This window comes from Acanthochromis polyacanthus, chromosome 16, assembly GCF_021347895.1.
Source record: "Acanthochromis polyacanthus isolate Apoly-LR-REF ecotype Palm Island chromosome 16, KAUST_Apoly_ChrSc, whole genome shotgun sequence".
NCBI classification, from domain to species: Eukaryota; Metazoa; Chordata; class Actinopteri; family Pomacentridae; genus Acanthochromis; species Acanthochromis polyacanthus.
Window position 1 is genome coordinate 1565414 of NC_067128.1, and position 18183 is coordinate 1583596.

The following is an 18183-nucleotide window of genomic DNA, read 5'->3' on the forward strand; positions in this document are numbered from 1 at the left end:
AAAGCTGTACGTCTGAGCGAAGGCACTGATCTTGATGGGACAACTGAAACAGTTTTTGAAGTCTCAAAAGAGGTACAGGAAAAGTACAGCAAAGAAGAAAAAGAAATCTGTGTGGTTTTTTGTCTCATGTTCAGGTTTGCTTTGAGGTTTAGAGAGTTGAGCTGTCCTTCATTTTCCTATAAGGCAGTAGTCAGATTTGATCTTTTTGAATATTCACATGGACGCCGCTTTATTCTTTGTTTGATTGTGTGTTTGTCCTCTTGTAGAATCGGGACGAGTTGGTGCTGTTGTCTAATGAGCCTCCTGTGCAGCAGTCCTGTGGTCAGTAAATCCTGTTTTTTGTCACAGCACTCTAGAACAAAGGCTTTGATGGGAGAGATGCTCGTGTTGTAGAAACAGCAAGAAGTTATGGAGTGTTGTCCCACTGATTAGACCTGCTACCAACACAGTCAGCGCGTGGAGCTGTAACGTGTACTGTAGCTCCTGTAGGCAGTTAAGGCTTCCAGCATCCAGATCTGTGCTCTGTTTCGAGTCATATTTCAGTCAAAGCTGATCAGATGAACGTTAAACACACATTTTTAAACTCAGTGTGACATAGACTTATCTGACAACTAAACACATCCATTAATCTGCTTGGAAAGTGAAGAAAATTTCACTTCTTATAACTTCAAATCATGGCAGTCAAAGTTTTTTTCCCGGGATCAAAGTCATCCAGTGATATCTGGCAGTACAGCCATGAATACACAGCCAACAGAACAAAAGCTAACCTGGCACTGTTACTGATGCTTAGGTGCAACAATACGAACAGATATATCCAGTGTGTTGTCAGAAGAAATAAATGTGATCGTCCACACAGATGCTCCCGTAGAGCAGGAAGCTGAAGCTGGAGATGACGTTGGACAAGAGGAGCTGCCATGTGTCACCACACAAGCTGAGGTAATACAAGGAAGCACAGTACATATATGACTGGATAGATGACTATTTTACATAATTATAGGACTGTCTTTGAAGGCATCGCTGACCTGGACGTAGCATTTGGATGAGTTGTTAATTATCTGTTCTGTTTCAGGATGAGTGTACTGATGAAGAGGAGGCCTCAGACCTTCATGAAGATACACACTCAGGTTTGTTGGCATCCTGTCACATTGTGTGTGATGTACTGTCTGATTGGTTTAAACATTCTTCAGGTGTTTCATGTTCAGTATTCTGTATTTTTAGTTAAATGTATGCTGCTGAACTTTTTCCTTGTTTTTCTGCTGGTGAGACTAGATGGTCTGGTGTCAATCGCTTTCTTTTTGAAGCACAGCATCAGTTCATTTGTATGTAAATGTTCCCCACTGTAACTTTATAATACCTTCTCTGAAACCAAGTTAAGCAAGTAGCATAAAACACAGGTAAAAGTGGGATCATTTTTAGTACGATGAAAGTAAATAAACTCTTATAATCTCTTGCATGTCAGTAAATGAGGCTCCTATCGTTCTGGCTTCTTTCATGAGGACAGAGACCCTCAGAAGGGTTTGGGTTGTGTAACAGTTGTGTATCTGACCGCTTGTGTTTGTGTTTACAGCCTTGTTTGCAGACATTGATGCAGCGCCTAGTGAGCTACGCGCTGACACAGTTTCCTCTTCAGAAACGGTAACTGACTGGCTTTAGCTGGACATTCTGCTTCACTGTTTTTGGATGTACAGTCGGAGCTACACTGTTTCAGAAACATCACACTTTGGTGTATTTGAAAGTAACCGGGTCTCTCTGACTGCCTCGCTGTGTTTAGGATAAAGATGACACAGTTTCTGAAAACATTTAGTGAATTTAGGGATTTGTAACAGTCCATCTGCAGATGTTTCACAATGTACTGATTGTATTTTAATCCACAGAATTCTAAGATTAAATTAAAAGGCAAAACTTTATTGTGTCTCAGATGTACATTTTGTCTTTTTTGCTGCTTAGAGTGATGAAGTTCTAGAGGTAACGTCTTGTGAGGAACAGACCTGGTCAACAGATGTCTGCACAGGTACCTAACCTTCAGTGTGTTTACCGTGGAAGGTTTCCCTCCTGTCATAATACGTCATAGTAATCGACTGCAGATGTTGACGTGTTTCTCACTGCAGATCCAAATGAGTTAAGTGATGAAAGTGAAGTGACCGGAGCAGGAGAAGAGTGTCTGAGCAGCGCGGCAGCAGAAGAAACCTGCGTCACCGTGAGTTTCCTCGTGCCACGGTTACATGAAGCTTTTTAATTCGGAATTAACTCATTTGGAATTGAAGTTTTGTGCTTCGCATTCACATGGAAATATTAATTCCGAATTAAGGTTTGCATGGACCGCACGTTTATTCCCCTTCCTTGGTTCGGCTTTAATGCTTGGGCGTTGGAAAGGATTCTGATTGGACAGGGAGTGGACGTGACGTATCCGTGTTTACTGGAAGAAAACAAACTCCATTTGCCGCCGCATTTCTTTTCCCCAACAACATGGAGGAACAACTAAAAAGCACGCTTTTCGCTTTGCTTTTTATTGTCGTTTTGAAACAGCAACTCGACAAAGGTCTCAGAACGTGTACGTCACTACGTCATCGCTAGGTCAGGAGAAAGCATGCGCAGAATGACCGGAATTAACTGTATACATGAACAGAACGTACACAGGAATTAGTTTATTCAGAATAAACATCAGAATAAACCAGGTAGTTTATTCGGAATTAACTTTTTAATTTAGAATTAAGTGTTTACAAGGAGATTTTAAAGCGGAATTAACTTTGATTCTGAATTAAAGAGGAATAAAGGGTCTCATGTAAATGTGCTGATTTACAGGGTTTTTCCATTGGTAGCCAGACTCAGTGGAGCTTACCGTGAAGAGACTGTCATAGTTTAATTGATCTAATAGACTCCTTTTTTTCTAAATGTTCCCCAGGGAGATGTTGATCCTCAGGAAAGAGATGATGAGCATTACACATTAGCTGAAGAATCCACTGAGGTAAAGGAAGATACATACTCATAAAATGCTGCTTTTAATCCAGCAGTGCGTAACTTTTGTTTCCCTATAGGACACCATCAGTTGTGTGGACTGTAATTCATCCACTACCTAGACAGGCCTTTAGTTTCTGTAGTTTCCTACATCTGTGTCACTGTAGTTGCTTCCTTCTTCAGCTCTGATGTAAAACACGTTACTATTGCTGTCCCCATGCACGAATATCATTGAAGAAGCAGATTTAAAACGGGATATACGGAGAGGTTTACCTGGCGTTTATGATCTTAATCAGCATCCAGTGAATCATCTGGTTTGATTTGAATGTCCGCCCTCCAGCTTTAATCGTGTCAGTCATGTTTTTCTGGTTGATTCTGGTTTTTCACACTAAATGGTGCTATTTCTTCATTTGCAGGTCCACAATGAATCACTTGGTGAGTCATTTTATTCCTAATTACCCGACACATAAGATGAACAATAACGGATGCAGAAGGCCTGATGTTACAGCATGAATAGAGCAAAATATGACTGAAATTTACAGACCACAGGTTCTAGAGATTGGTCCCCAAAGTGGTCCAAGTCTCACTGTTTGTCCTTTTTCTCACTTTCCACGCTGTGTGATGATGTACAGTAGATGTAAAGTCTGATTATCTTCACAGAAAGTCCTTCAGGGAAGTCATTAGACAGTGAAGATACGGTGCTGTACCCCTCCATTCCTACCGAGGTATGACATCATTCTGACACCTGTGAATGGCAGAAACATGGCTGCTGTTCATTTGAAGGTTTCATTGAACTAAACGTGTTTGAGGAATCTCAGCATCATCGGTGATCTTCTGTTTCAGGAGAAGCTGATGAGTGAAGATCAGACCTCGGCTCTTGAAGAGGAGAAACTTTCTGGTTTGTCTCCTTGATTCTTTGTTTGCCAAATGAACACATTTTAAACGTTCTGCTCGTCATCGTTTTGTCCGTGTGTTTGCAGCTTTTCCGTCTGAACCACAAACCTTCAGAGATCCATCCTCAGATCTGGTACAGAAATCTGATTCTATTCTGAAATAAAACTGAAGTGGATCTTCTGTCTGATTAGTGAACACTGAATGTTTTCATTGCTGTTCAGGACGACCTTGTTGAGGAGCTGACTTGTCGTGTTGGAGACATCTGTCTGACAGACAACTGTGAAGGTATCGCACTCGAACGTTTTCAGGCCAGGCCTTGTGATTTTTGCTGCTAATTAATTTCCAACTACGTGTTTTAATAACTGCCAGATTTAGGAGCTTGGTGTGCATTTTGTTTGGTTATTAATAAAAACTGTTCAGATATTCCACATGAAAATGCGGGAAAAGACATTTACAAAGAACTCCATCAGTCAGTTGTTATATAACCGCGGCCAAGAGGTCGAAAATGGACGCGCAATATTCCAGTTTTGTGTTGCCTTTTTGGTTTGTTTCATGGAAAATGTGAACACTGAAGTTGTACATGTCTGTCAGCGAACACTTAACTCCATCATGTGAACAGAGAAGCAGGTTGTTTGTAATCTTGATCACACCGGAGTCTCCTTGTTCCATCAGACCGACGACTTGAAGCTGAAACGGCGACAGATGACAGTGAGCAGCAGGAGAACACACCGTCACAACAAGAAGAGGTAAAAACATGAAAATAAATACCTGTCAATGAAACGACCGGATGTCCAAATGTGGATGGAACATTTTTATCCTTCAGGTTTTAAATCCTGAAGATGGAGGCTGTCTGGAGGGTAAAGCGTCTTTACGTTATGTCGCTGTGGATTCACTAACATTTTAGTAGACCATCTTATAGACGCTCAGGTGTTCTGGAAACAAGGCTCACATCATAATGTTCACCTTTTGTGGGTGATGGTTAGATTTTAAAGGTGAAATAACTGCATAAGTATCCATGTGGTCAAAGACTGATGGTTCCTCATTTAGCAGCTTCAGCTCCTCCATCCTAACGTCTGTCTCTGACGTCCTCACCGGGACGAGCTAAGAATCAAGTCAACAAAGTGACATGTTGGCAGAATAAAAAGCACACAGACTGAACATGACTGACTGGTGGAGGTCAAACAAGCATCAAGTCTTTATTTATTTATCCCTCAGTGATGGACTCTGCTGCACGACTCCAGTGTTTAAAAGACATTAGTGATTGTTAGGAGTAAATATACAGCAGTGTAGTTTCTATTAATCTACTGTGAAAGGAATTAAAGTAGGAGGAACAGCAGTGCACATCATTGTAAGTTCTAAACTTGATTTCTCAGGATTTTGAAGACTCTGAGCTGACAGAAGAAACGGTGTCTTCTGCTGAGGACAGTTTTGGTGAGTGTCCCAACCTCAGAATGTAGGAGTCATGGAAATAGATTTTAAATGATTATGCAGCCTTTTTAAAATAAGTTTAGGGCACTTTCTTTGTGCTGTTATAGTCCTGAATTCATGTCACCTGTAATTTGTTGCTTTTTGTTTGGCCAACATGCCTCCTGTTAGATACAAACATCTGTCCTCGTTTGTCTGAATGAGCCAGATGCACAAGAAAAGAAAAACTTATTTACTGAGCAAAAGATGATAAGGTCCTAGTACATACTCTGGTAGCTCTGCTCTCATCGTCATCTCAGTAACTTCATGTTCCTGTTGCAAGGCCACATCTATGATCTGTAATGTCTGTTTTTTATTTTTCCTTTCTTCCAGAGGTCCAGCTGTCGAAGACGACTCATCTGTCTCTGATCATCAGCGGTGATTCTGCTGATTTTCTGGCTGCTGAGCGGCAGGCAGAAGAGTAAAAACTTCCCTTTATTTTCTTCAGATTTGAGTTTTTCAGCTGCTTTAAGATGTCTCAGCAGGTACACTTCAGTTTTCTTTGTTGTTGATTTACTGAGTTGACCCATCAGGTCGTCATTATTCTGTTACCTAATTTACTAATTATTCCTATCGAGAAACGGTTCCAGCTGTTGAAACAGGAGTTAGTTGTTCGCCCAGCGCTACTCTGTTGTTACAGACGATCTGTTCTGATAAAACGCCACACCATTGTTTGGGGTGTTGAATCTTCTGTTAGTTTGTAAAATACTAATTTCTGTGGCTGCTGGGTGAAATGCAAGAGATTTTTCTGTATTTGGTGTGAGTACTTTATGCATGCGTTCTGTTGGTGTAATAAATACGATTACAGGTCTCTAAAGGGGAGTCCTGGTGTTACTTTAAGATCACGGATGTAAACTTAAACACTGCTGGGAACTAGTTTTATTCATCTGGTGTTTTATAAATGAAGGATTTATTTCTCACATAAAACCATAGACTGTATATAAAGATGGACGTAGCATCTGGCTCCAAAAATGAAGCCCACCCAGAAGTGTCAAAAACTTGCAATATCACGCCGTCCGCTAGGGTTGGCTCCAAAAAGCTTTTGCTCCATCGACCCCAATTCATTTTTGGAAAAAATAACATTTGATAGACTGATGTTCTACAGCTCAGGATTTTTTCCCGTTAGTTTTCATGGTCAAAATGAGAGATCAGGTGGCCGATCTTAAAATAAATCAATACTGAATTTTAAATAAATCGTTAAAGTTGGCGGAGCCAGGGGGCGTGGCTATACTTGATAGACAGCAATAGAAGCCTCTGCGGTAAAATGTGGGCGGGATAAGAGAGTCCTCAGCCAATCCTGCCCCTAGTTGCTCTCCGGTCCAGTCTGTTTGATGACGCTTTTTACGTCACTGGCTCCAAAAAATCCAAAGTAGCGACCAGGAAATAGCAAAATCCGGGCTTCATTTTCTCGGCATTGAAACCAACGGGTGACGTCACGGTTAGTTCACGCCTGTGTAAAACCAATGATTGTAATTCAGCAAAAGTTTAAACTCATCAGCATTTAGTGTCTTTTTCTAATAACTGCTGGGTGTGTAGCTTCAGCGTCATCACGCCATCAACACTCCATCACACGTCATCAACTCACCATCACATGTCATCACACATCAACACGTCATCACACATCATCCACATGTCATCAACACGGCATCACACGTCATCAACATGTCATCCATACGCCATCAACTCGCCATCGACACGCCATCACACATCCTCAACACGCCAACACGTCAACACGCCATCACACGCCATCAACACGCCAACACGTCATCAACACGCCATCACACGCCATCAACATGCCAACACGTCATCAACTCGCCATCACACGCCATCAACACATCAACACACCACCACACGTCATCAACATGTCATCCATACGCCATCGACACGCCATCGACACGCCATCACACATCCTCAACACGCCAACACGTCATCAACACGCCATCACACGCCATCAACACGCCAACACGTCATCAACACGCCATCATACGTCATCAACACGTCATCAACTCGCCATCACACGCCATCAACACACCACACGTCATCAACTCGCCATCAACACGCCATCACACGTCATCAACTCGCCATCACACGCCATCAACACATCAACACACCATCACACTTCATCCACACGTCATCAACTCGCCATCACACGCCATCAACACATCAACACACCACCACACGTCATCAACATGTCATCCACACGTCATCAACTCGCCATCACACATCATCAACTCGCCATCACACTTCATCCACACGTCATCAACACGCCGTCAACACGCCGTCACACATCAACACGTCATCAACACGCCATCACATGCCATCAACACGTCAGATGAAGCTCTGAGGAAGACCTCATATGTCAGCAATGTAAAAACCGTCTTTACCTTTCTCCGTTGTCGGTTAAAAATCAAGTCTTTAGTTTGGCTTTTTGGGGCGTTTCTGTCACAAGCTGTAAAATGAAGCCTTTCAAACCACATTTCTATACAAACCAGATTTATTGTTTTTCCGTTGTGTACAAATGCAGATATTTCAGACAGTGAGTGCATAAAAGTGTTCCATGTTGTTGACCCTGGATGAACTGTACGATGAGTTCAGGCACATGTTTCCTGAATGCAGCCTTTTAGTGTTTGTTTTCCTTTTAATGGTTCCGTTCAGTCAGAATGGATGCTAATAATTAGGATCATCTTCAATCATCCCCTTCGTAGCGCGTCGCTAAGATTCTCATTATATGCCTCCTCACATAATCACACAGCAATCATAGAGCCGCCGGTCTCTGCTGGAAGCTCCTAAATCCAGAGAGATGAATAACATGATTTATCTGTTGGCTTCGTATACACTCAGAGATGAAACTGATTACAAGGATTTCCCTTAAGATTTCACCAACAGTGAAAAGAAGAAGTGCTGAGCTGCTCGTATGCAACATTCAGGCCTCGTGAAACAAACACCACGACACCGAGTGATTCAGGAAAAACAAACCGTTCCTGCTCATGAGGTAGAGATTAGCTTTCCTGCCTGTTCCTACTCCAGAATGTTGTCCTCAAACGCCAAGCAGGCCTGACTCGACATTCTGGGGCCGTTGCTCTGAGTTCATTTGTTCGGCCGACGGCCTTCGGATATTCCGGGTTCTTCTGTGAGGTACGAGGGGCCGTGGCAGGTCAGATGGACGACTGGAGCACAGTCACGTTAGTTCCCTGAATGAGGTTTTCATCCTGTCCGTCGATCAGAGGGTCCCACTGGTTAAAGTCCTTCTCCAGACCTGCAGGATCAAACGGGACGGTTCAGGCGTAATTTAAGAAAGTGAACGAGGTTTGAAGACGTTTACTGATGCCATTCCTCGACAACAATTTAGCCCTCGTGTCGTCCTGCGGGTCAAATCGACCCGTTTTAAAGTTTGAAAATGTGGGGAAAAAATACTTTCACAGTGAAACTTCTGATGTCCACATTTTCAACATTTTTGGGAAATCTTTCAACATTTTTTTTGGTGGGGAAAAAAGAAATGTTAAAAATGTTTATTAAGAAGATTCAACAAAAAAAACTTTGGTGAATGTTCTTTAAAAATATGAGTTTCACTGATATATATGTATTCACTTTAGATATTTTAGGATTTTTTGGAAGATTTTTACGATTTTTAAAAAAAAATATTTACAATAATTTTCTTCCCAAATTTAGGGAATTTTTTAAAATAAAACTTTTAAGGGAAACTTTATTGGAATTTTCTTCTTGAAGGTTTTGCAAATTTTCAGAAGTCTGGGGAATTTTTTTGTTTTATATTTGGATTATTTTCAGACAAGGAAACATTATTTTTTGGCGCCTGTAAATGAGGACAACAGGAGGGTTAACGAACGACTAAGACTGAAACTGACGCTGGGAACAGGCAGCAGGTAGTTTATCTCGTCTCTTACCAAGATGGCGCTGCAGAAATGCTAGTGTTGCTTTGTTGGAGAGGTCTATGGCGATCTGTGGGTCGATCTCTCCCTTCAGCTTCATCAGCTTTCCGATCCAGTTCCCTGTCAGGAAGGTGAAGTCTGGGAAGCTCTGGTGGACCGTACCTCTGCAGGAAGAAGACACAAGGTGAGACGACAACACGTTTTACAGCATCAGATCTCCTGAGCTGAGCTTCTGACAGCATCTTCTGTGTTTTCTGGGCCAGGAATAGACTGTTGTTGTACCTGATGGTGATCATCTTCCGCTGGATGACAGCTGAGTCCAGCTTCTTCATGCGGCTGATGTTCCCTGCCCACTGGAACTTCTCTGAGTTGATGAAGAAGATGGGCTGCTTCACCCGAGGGAAGGTCTCGTCGTCTAACGGAAACATCCAGGCGTCCAGCGCTACTCCACACCTGTGAGTGAGAACATTTTCAGGAATTAGTTTACAGCAGGGGTGTCCAACATGAGGCCCGTGGTCCAAAAGCGGTCCTCCAGAGGGTCCAATCCGGCCCTCAAAGTGGAAAAATCCCAGAGAAGACATTAACTGCAGATTGTAAATTAGTAAAACTATAAATTTAAAATAATTTCTAGACCATGACAAGTTGTTTAAATTAAACTGGTCGTTTCCCTTCTTCCAGCACATCAATTTCCAGAACTGTTTGCCACCTATGAGTTCATTTTATTTAACCAGGTAAAAGACCCATTCAGATTGAGACCTCTTTCACAGGGTGACCTGGCCAAGAGAGGCAGCAGCAACCGTCAAAGTAAACAAAACAAACAGGTAACAACAAACATTAAAATATTAAATACAAGTAATTAGATACATAAAACACAGGAGTCATATTTATAATAACAATTTAAGAACACAGGCTGTGTTCAAAGGATTTACGTTGTCGATACCTTAAAACAGAGCGGAAAGCCTCCAATGAAACAAATTTTGCCAACTTCAATTTGGATTGGAGGGCATTCCAAGCAGAGGGAGCAGAGTAGCTGAAAGCTTTTTTACCCATTTCAGTTCGAACACGATGAACAGAGAGATGTAAAATGTCATAAGATCTTAGGGCATAACAGCTTCTTTATGTTAATGAAATAATCAGTGCTGTTCACCTGTCAGTGGTTTTATTATACTTAAAGCTGTATGCACCCTGCTTTATTTTCTTCTAGTTAAAACGTCACTTTCTAATTGTGACAAAGAGACCTCATAATGTGAGAGACCACAGAATGCATGGACTATTCTAAAACCTACTTGAATTTAACCTCTTTGCACAGAGCTTCGATGACCGTCGCCCCGCCGAAGGAATGCCCCATCGCTGCTATCCGGCACAGATCCATGGAGTTCTGTCAGAGAGGAAGGGCAGAATGAGCGGCAGGGAAAATGAGAACTCTGATCTCAGGTGAGAGAGAAAGTCTGTGGGTGTTCTTCATTTCCTACATTCTTCTGAGCCACTCAGTAAACACACAAACTGGAGGTTATTTTGAGTCACCATCATGACCTGTCCTGCTGCTGCAAACGGTTCACCAAATCTGTGGCTAAACATTTACATTAGAGATGAATGGATTTGTGCTGAAGCCAGAAGTCACTGAGAGTCACACGGTTGGAATTTCTCAACAATAACAGAAACGGAACACTGCAGGCTTCAGGATTTGGCAAGAAATCTTCCTGTTCTACCATCACAGCTGACTGACAGAACTTTAAGACGACGTCCTCTGTGACCGTCACATCTTACTGCATCAGATCGCAAGAATTCCTGACGACGAGTGACCAAGATTTTACCCTGACTGTAATCAGGAACAGAAGTATAACCCTAAATGCTTTTGGTCTGTTACTACAACTCGTTTCTGTTTTCTTATAAAAACAATTTAAAAAACTCCCATTTTTTGGTCATCTCTAAAAAGAAAATCACCTCCAGCGTCGTCCAGTCAAACTTGGTCTTTAGAGCGTTTTGCACGGCTCTTCCTGAGTTGACTTCAGTGAGTTTATCCAGAGCCAGAATACATTCATCTGCTCTCTGTTTCACCTGACAGAGACAGAAAGAGAACCACAGGTTGTTTAATTTCAGATTAAACAGTCCGTAACACTGCTGATAAAAAGAGGAAAGTAAAACTAAACAGGAATGTGGTTTAACTCTGAGCACCGTCATGCTGCTCATTAGTTACTGGGAATAAAGTTCAGATGTTGTGTAATCAGTTAATTCTAAAGCCACTTTTTAAAGCACTTCTCACCTGTTTGTTCCTGAGAGGGAATTCGCTCTCCCCGTGCTGCAGAGCTCTGTAGTACATCCACTCCTTCACCAAGCCGTCCTGGGCTGAAGCCGACGTTTTCGGCAAATTCTCGTTTGCTCTTTCTGACTCGGCGTTAAAATAATACGTAGCTGAGGCCGACTGGTCTCTGCAGGAAGAAAAGAAACATCACTACGCTGTGAAATGAGAGTCATTGAGAAGCTGAGAACCAGAACAAAGGTCACTGTTTAAAATGCAGCACAAAGTGAAAAAGGAGATGTGAGATAAACCGCTGGAGTGATTAGTCAGTGGCAACAGAATGACTCTGCAGCTGTTATTTAAGCCACCCTCTCACCCAGTTTCCTTATCAGATGTACGCTGAAATAATGAAGAGCTGGAAGTTCCTTTCAGACGTGTGTTTGGTTTGTTTATCTGAACGTGGAGGCTTCATGTCTGAATAAACCGTTAGATTAGCAAGGTTTGGACACAGCTTCTCATTCAGTGGTTTTTATTATTTTCTAGATCAGTACTGAAGATGAACACTTCGTTTATAGTTCTGATGTCCTCAGTATTAATCTTTAAAATAGTTAAGGTGGTGGTCTGCCCTAATTTCTTAAACAACTTATTTTGTTATAATTTCTAAACGATGCAACCAATCAGCACAAAACTTGGCACAAAGAAAGATAGATTTAGTAGAAGCATTTTACATTCAGCTAAAGTCTGCCACATTTTATAGTTTCCATGGCAACAGATTTGGCGAGATACAAAAAATCTTCAGAAGGAAAACAGCTATCAACACCAAATTTGGTGTGCTGACTCCTTATGTTATTATGTATGTTTTAAATAGACAGATTTGTACTTATTCTAAGGACTCTTTTCATGGTTATCATTCAAGTATACAAAATAGGAAAAATTGTCTACTTGGCAACATAAATTCTGATGGATGAAATCTTTAATCAAAGCTGGACACAGGCGTGTGTTCTGCATGTGTACGGATACCCGATCACGTGACATAAATATGTAGCGGGCAGCAGGAGTTGACGGGGCTCGGAGTGAAAATATGAATTCTGGAGGAAAGAAAACTGGTTGTGTAGAGCAGTCAGATTCCTTGTGTGTGCTCACTTGGCAGTAAAGGCTTTTCTGATTCTGGATAGTAGAATAAATACGCAGCACATGATTGTAAAGTCAGCTGCAGCCCTACAGAGGAAAATCACTTCCTATCAGATACCAGGAAGGCTTCTAATACTTCCTGTTTGATTCAAGGGCATTTAAGAAAGATTGCAGAATAAAAATCAGATATAACTGATGTGTTGTTGCTCATCATCTCTAGGCCTCGTTCAGACCTTTTTATCTGAAGAAATGGCATCCAGGAGTCAACTCTCTGCCTGTGTCTGGTCCAGTGTGACTAAAGCGGCTGGATTAACCTCCGTCTCTGTAACGTGACTGTCAGATGGTGTTTCTGTGGTTTTAGCCTCTAACCAGCAGCTGTGACTCAGTGAAATGCCACTTCACCCGACGCCGGTCCATTCTGTTCATCTCCATACGGTCCCCTTGTCTCTATACTGAAAGGAAATGTGATGAGCTGGTTCGTACCATTGTCTGCACACCCTTTCCACTCCTACTCCGCTGATAAACAGAAGAGACGGCCCTCTGGTTTTGTTCGCTTGGCAAACGTTCAACTAGAATTTCTTCTAAATGACACGTGGGCTGAGTGTCAGATTTCCAATCCGTGCTGTCATTTTAAATGAGTGTTTGAACAACCGCTGCAGTCCAGATTTATGAACTATGCAAAGCTTTCATTGTCTTTTAATGGGATAAACACGTAGATCACATGTCAGGTGAATAAAAAAGGAACTAAAAACGTATTTTAAAGGCTTACCTGTGTTCCACAGACGCCACGATGAAGCCCTGAGAGGCCATTTCTGCACATATCGCTGAATACAAAGTCCTAGGAAACAGCAGTTACACCAGTGAGCAGCAGAAAACATTTATAAAGAGGAAAAAACAACGTAATGCTGCACGTACCTGAAAGCTCCGAGGCCGTGAGAGAAAATAACCACAGGACATTTTCCATTTGATTTAAACGGAGCGTCCAAGTAAGCCGGAATCTTAAAGGACCCTGAAACACACAAACGACACACACTTATCTTTAGAAGTTTGTCCAGAACTTGCTCCAAAAACCCTAGAATAGCTTAGAAGGGTTCCAAAAATGACTACAAACAATAAAAACACGTCCAAAGTGACTCAAATTTAACCTCATAAGTATGCTTTCTAAATGTTGCCAAAAATTACCCGAAATGTGTGCAAAATGACTAGAAAATACTCAGATTTGTCCAGAACCTGCTCAAAAAATTCTCCTGAACTGTTCAAAACCTGTCCAAGATGAGTTCATGGTCTCGGATGGCTGAGAAGGGTTTAAAAAAAAAAAACTACTAAAAATGTCTTCAAACAGAAGAGTAGAACGTTTTAAAACTCTGCCCTGATTTCAAGAGCTACAAAAACAAAATGAAAATGAATTGAAGCAACTCTTTAATTAGATTAAACTCTCATGCAGGTCAAATTGACCCGTTTTAAAGTTTGAAAATGTGGAAAATAATCTATATTTTCAGTGAAAATGTCCACATTTTCTGGACATTTTTGAACATTTTTTGGTGGGGAAAAACGAAATGTTAAAAAAAAAAAGTTTCTTTAAGAACATTTAGGAAAAAACAAAACAACCAAAATCCAGCAAAATTCACTGGATTTTGGTTGATTTTTTTCTGTATGTTCCTAATGAAAATATTAGAACTTTTACTGATATATACGTAATCACTTCAGATTTTTTTGGAAGATTTTTATGAATTTTTTGAAAATATTTACATTTTTTTTATATATATATATATTAATTTTTTTGCCAAACTTGGGGATCTTTTTTAAAATAAAACTTTTAAGGGAAACTTTTAAGGAATTTTGGGAATTTTCTTCCTGAATATTTTGCACATTTTTTTTTATACATTTGGGGAATTTTTTTCTGAATTTTTGAATTTTTTTCAGACAAGGGAACAGTATTTTTTTGGTGCATATAAATGAAGACAACAGGAGGGTTAAAGTCACTTGAGTTTTATTCTAAGTCTGCCTTTTATTCTTTTCAATAATATGTCAAACTTTTTAACACTATATTGTCTTTGGTTTTATATTTGTCTGTTGTATTTTGCTGCTTTGTGACCACTTTGTAATTTTTATCCAAAAATTTAATGCTCAAGAAACAAACCAGGCAGTAAAATTCTAATTTATCTCCGTGCTGAGTTGAACTATCCGTTCTTTTCTGCCTCTGTATGCGTCTCAGATATTACTGATGGAAGTTATTTACCAAAGAGGTGGTTAAAAATCCTTTCGCTGAGAGTCCGGTTGATCTTCATGAAGTCTGCCAGGCCGTTGAAATACTCCCTGCACGGCACCCAGTCGGGTTTCTCTGCTTTTTCAGTCTCCTGACAGGGGTAGTAGAGCCGGAAGAAGCTGCCCTGTAGGCAAGACAGAAACACCAGATCACTGCAAACAAATATGATTTAGTCTCTCATGATCTGTGTTTGTGTGCAGATGCTGCTGCTGGAACTGAACATGAAGCGCTTCTAATGAAATGCAGGATGAACAGCCTTACATCAGCTGTAATTAACAGGATACACAGTTATTGTAATCAGTAGATGTACGTCTGGGTGTCACCTTAAAGGACAGCTGTTCCAGATGCTCTGTCTTTGTCTGCTGCTGTTCTTTACAGAAAGATTTAAATGTCACATGACACAGCAGTCCATCAGGTGAATTTATTCAGCAGTGACAGGACTACTTTACCCATCTAGATACAAGCAGTCACAATAATTAGTTTATCAATTTAATGAGAATAATTAACAACTATTTTGATTAATTAGTTAATTCATTCGTTTGAGGGATCTGGAACTGAACAGTACAGTATAGGATTTTACTGTATGATCAAAATGACAAAAAAAAGATGAAAAGCCCCGCCAAAAACGAGACACAAAACGAGAAAAGAAAGACAAAATGAGACAAACGACACGAAACAAAACAGAGACAAAAAAGTTGCAAAGCGACAAAAAACGACAAACGATGCAGAAAACAATGAATAAAGCAAAACACAAAATGACAAAAATGAAACAAATGACTACAGAGAAAAAACATGACACTTAACATGAAACAAAACAGACTAAAAATTCTACAGAGAAAGTTAAAAAGCAACAAAAAATGGACAAATGACAAAAATGAGGGGGAAAAGTAGACAAAACACAAGCGAGACACAAAATGACAAAAACAATACACAAAAAACAAATAAAGCAAAACATAAAATGACAAAACTAAGACAAAAACAGAAGCGAGACAAAAAGGAAATACAAAAGAACAAAGTGACAAACACGAGACCAGCGACAAGTCAGACAAAAAAACAACAACAAAAACAAGACAAAGTATTACCAAAATGAGACACAACTGACTAATGATCAATCTAGTATTTTACTTCAAACAACAAAACAACTTGTCATGGTCTAGAAATGATTTTAAATTTATAGTTTTACTAATTTACAATCTGCAGTTAATGTCTTCTCTGTAATTTTTACACTCTGAGGGCCGGATTGGACCCTCTGGAGGACCACTTTTGGCCCACGGGCCTCATGTTGGACACCCCTGCTCTACAAGTTAGTTGACAATAAAAGCAATATTTTGTTGCAGCCCTAAAATAAAAGAACAGCTGGTGTATGGTGAGACACAATCAGAAATAAGCATCTTTTTTTCTTCTACCTGAGCGGTGTGGTCCATCATGAAGTCGGTGCAGCCCACAGCGTTGGGGCCCTTCGCTGGAGGGATCCCCAGATTACTGCAGGAGTTCCCCATGGTGAACAAACCAAGCGTGTACCTCCTCGGGTCTGTCGAATAACGACGAGAAAACACTCATTCAGCCCGGCAGGAAGCGGTAACGGCACCAATAAGGGCTGCTTATCGTTTCAGTGTGTAATAACCACATTGCATCAGGTGTTAGAGGAAGTAAACTCTTTATCTCCAACACATCGCTGCTGCTCAACACAAAGAAAACTTTCACACTTCTCATTTTCTATGACTAATCTTCAGGAGAAATCTGATACAAGTTGTGCTGATGCAAGGACTCTTGCACACACTTCCATTTCTTTTATTGTCCCCCGCCTCAACAAAGTGGAAAAGGGGGATATAGGTTTGGCCTCCGTGCGTCCGTTCAAGATGAAGGGGGCAGCTTTTCTCGGAAACTATTACAGCTAGGATTACAAAATTTAGTGTGTAGCTTCACACCATGGACACTTTGATCAAGTTCAAAAATGAGACCTGTGCGATAATATTTAACAGAGTTATGGCCCTTGATCACTATCTTGGATATAGACTCATAGACATCACATGTGGCGGGGGATATTGATGACCATGTCGTCTTGTTTTACATTATTTACGAGACACAGAGGTTGTTGTGCAGAGTGATCATATAAGACAGCTCTACAAAGATACAAAATGTGGTGGTAAACCATTTCTAAACCGCTTTGTAAAGTGGTTTTGTTTGCTGATTTCTTTTAGTGGCACATTCAACTTTAATTGGCACTGTGAAAGTTTTACGTTGTCTTTTTCTAAAAGTTCTATTTAATCATCCAGTGCAGCAGCTTTATGCACGACATGCCTATATGCAGAAAATTCTTTTTCTTCCCGACCTCATGTCAGCTCAGTGGAAGTTATCTTTGTCTTGTGGTCTGTTAATTACTGCAATTTCCCTTAGATATAAAGCACTAAAGATATAAAATAAAGCTATAAAGCAATAAATTACTCTATCTATCTATCCTGTTAGATGACAGTTATAAAAGAGGAATCATGTCTTCAGTATTTCTGCTGATCCTGATATTAGAATCAGTGGGTTTTAAATATCAGCAGATTTTCACCTCTGCTCTAATTTGAACACTTCTAAACACTCAGAGCTCTCTATTCCTTCATTTATAATATTGTATCTCTCTTTATGTAACAGAAGCTACTTAGTTTAGTGGTAACAAGCTGGACTTCTTGTCAAAAATACTCTGCTGTCAGTGACTCTTATCAGCTGAAATTTATATAAACTCCACCATCTGATCTGACAGCCACAGTGGAAGTTTACAGTTGTTTCATACATATCGTTAGACTTGTCAAGGAAATTAATATGTTATAGCAGCAAAAAGTCATAGTTTCAACCCCTACCTGTCCTTGCCCACTCGTGAATTCCCTTGACCACTAACTGTACAAATCCTCCATGAGAAAACATCGACCTCCAAAGCGAGCTAACTCAACCTAACGTCAGGTATCTGCTGTTTATCTGCTAACAAAACACAAAAAAACACGAAAATTAACGACGTAAAACACACAAGGCCTACCGGAGATACTGAAGTACGTCGGCTGCCAATGTTACTACATCAGTTTCGTAATATCACTACGTGTTAATGTGACTTTCTCTAGATAAAGGCACCAATGTGAGTCACTGGGGAGCGGTTATATGGTATGACAGGTCGTTAGCCGCTGCTAGCATTAAAGGGGGCTAAACCAGAGTTGTGGGCAGAGAGAGTTTAGCTAAGGCAGCATCCGGAAGCAGCGGCGCCACATCGGTGTCGATAAAACTTAAACGTAAAACAGCACGACATGACGTGTGTCATCTGAATTAAAAGTAGTTTGTTTAGCTGCTATTGTAATTCTAATTATAATTAC

General features: G+C 40.6%; 1 protein-coding gene across 2 annotated transcripts; it reads right to left on the minus strand.

Moving 5' to 3' along the window:
- Positions 1-7789: 7789 nt before the first annotated feature.
- pla2g7 (phospholipase A2, group VII (platelet-activating factor acetylhydrolase, plasma)) lies at positions 7790-18112 on the minus strand. Of its 2 annotated transcripts, none has more exons than XM_051936597.1 (11): positions 17683-18112; positions 16243-16367; positions 14810-14960; positions 13486-13579; positions 13340-13408; positions 11464-11629; positions 11145-11258; positions 10487-10578; positions 9483-9653; positions 9216-9364; positions 7790-8569 (listed from the first exon to the last, which is right to left on the minus strand). In XM_051936597.1, the coding sequence occupies exons 1-11, from the start codon at positions 17744-17746 to the stop codon at positions 8469-8471; spliced, it is 1296 nt and encodes a 431-aa protein (XP_051792557.1). In that variant the 5' UTR covers positions 17747-18112; the 3' UTR covers positions 7790-8468. The 2 variants fall into 2 exon arrangements, with proteins under 2 accessions (XP_051792557.1, XP_051792558.1); XM_051936598.1 differs by having other exon boundaries at positions 17856-18111.
- Between the last annotated feature and the right edge of the window lie 71 nt (positions 18113-18183).

What these genes read in the sequence shown, in the direction of transcription:
- pla2g7 (XM_051936597.1), bottom strand. Translation starts at nt 17,746, where the DNA reads ATGTTTTCTCATGGAGGATTTGTACAGTTAGTGGTCAAGGGAATTCAC. An exon ending in TGCAAAGAGGTTAAATTCAA is followed by an intron (nt 9,654 to 10,486) that starts GTAGGTTTTAGA and finishes TCTCACTCACAG; the next exon opens with GTGTGGAGTAGCGCTGGACG. An exon ending in CGGAAGATGATCACCATCAG is followed by an intron (nt 9,365 to 9,482) that starts GTACAACAACAG and finishes TTCTTCCTGCAG; the next exon opens with AGGTACGGTCCACCAGAGCT.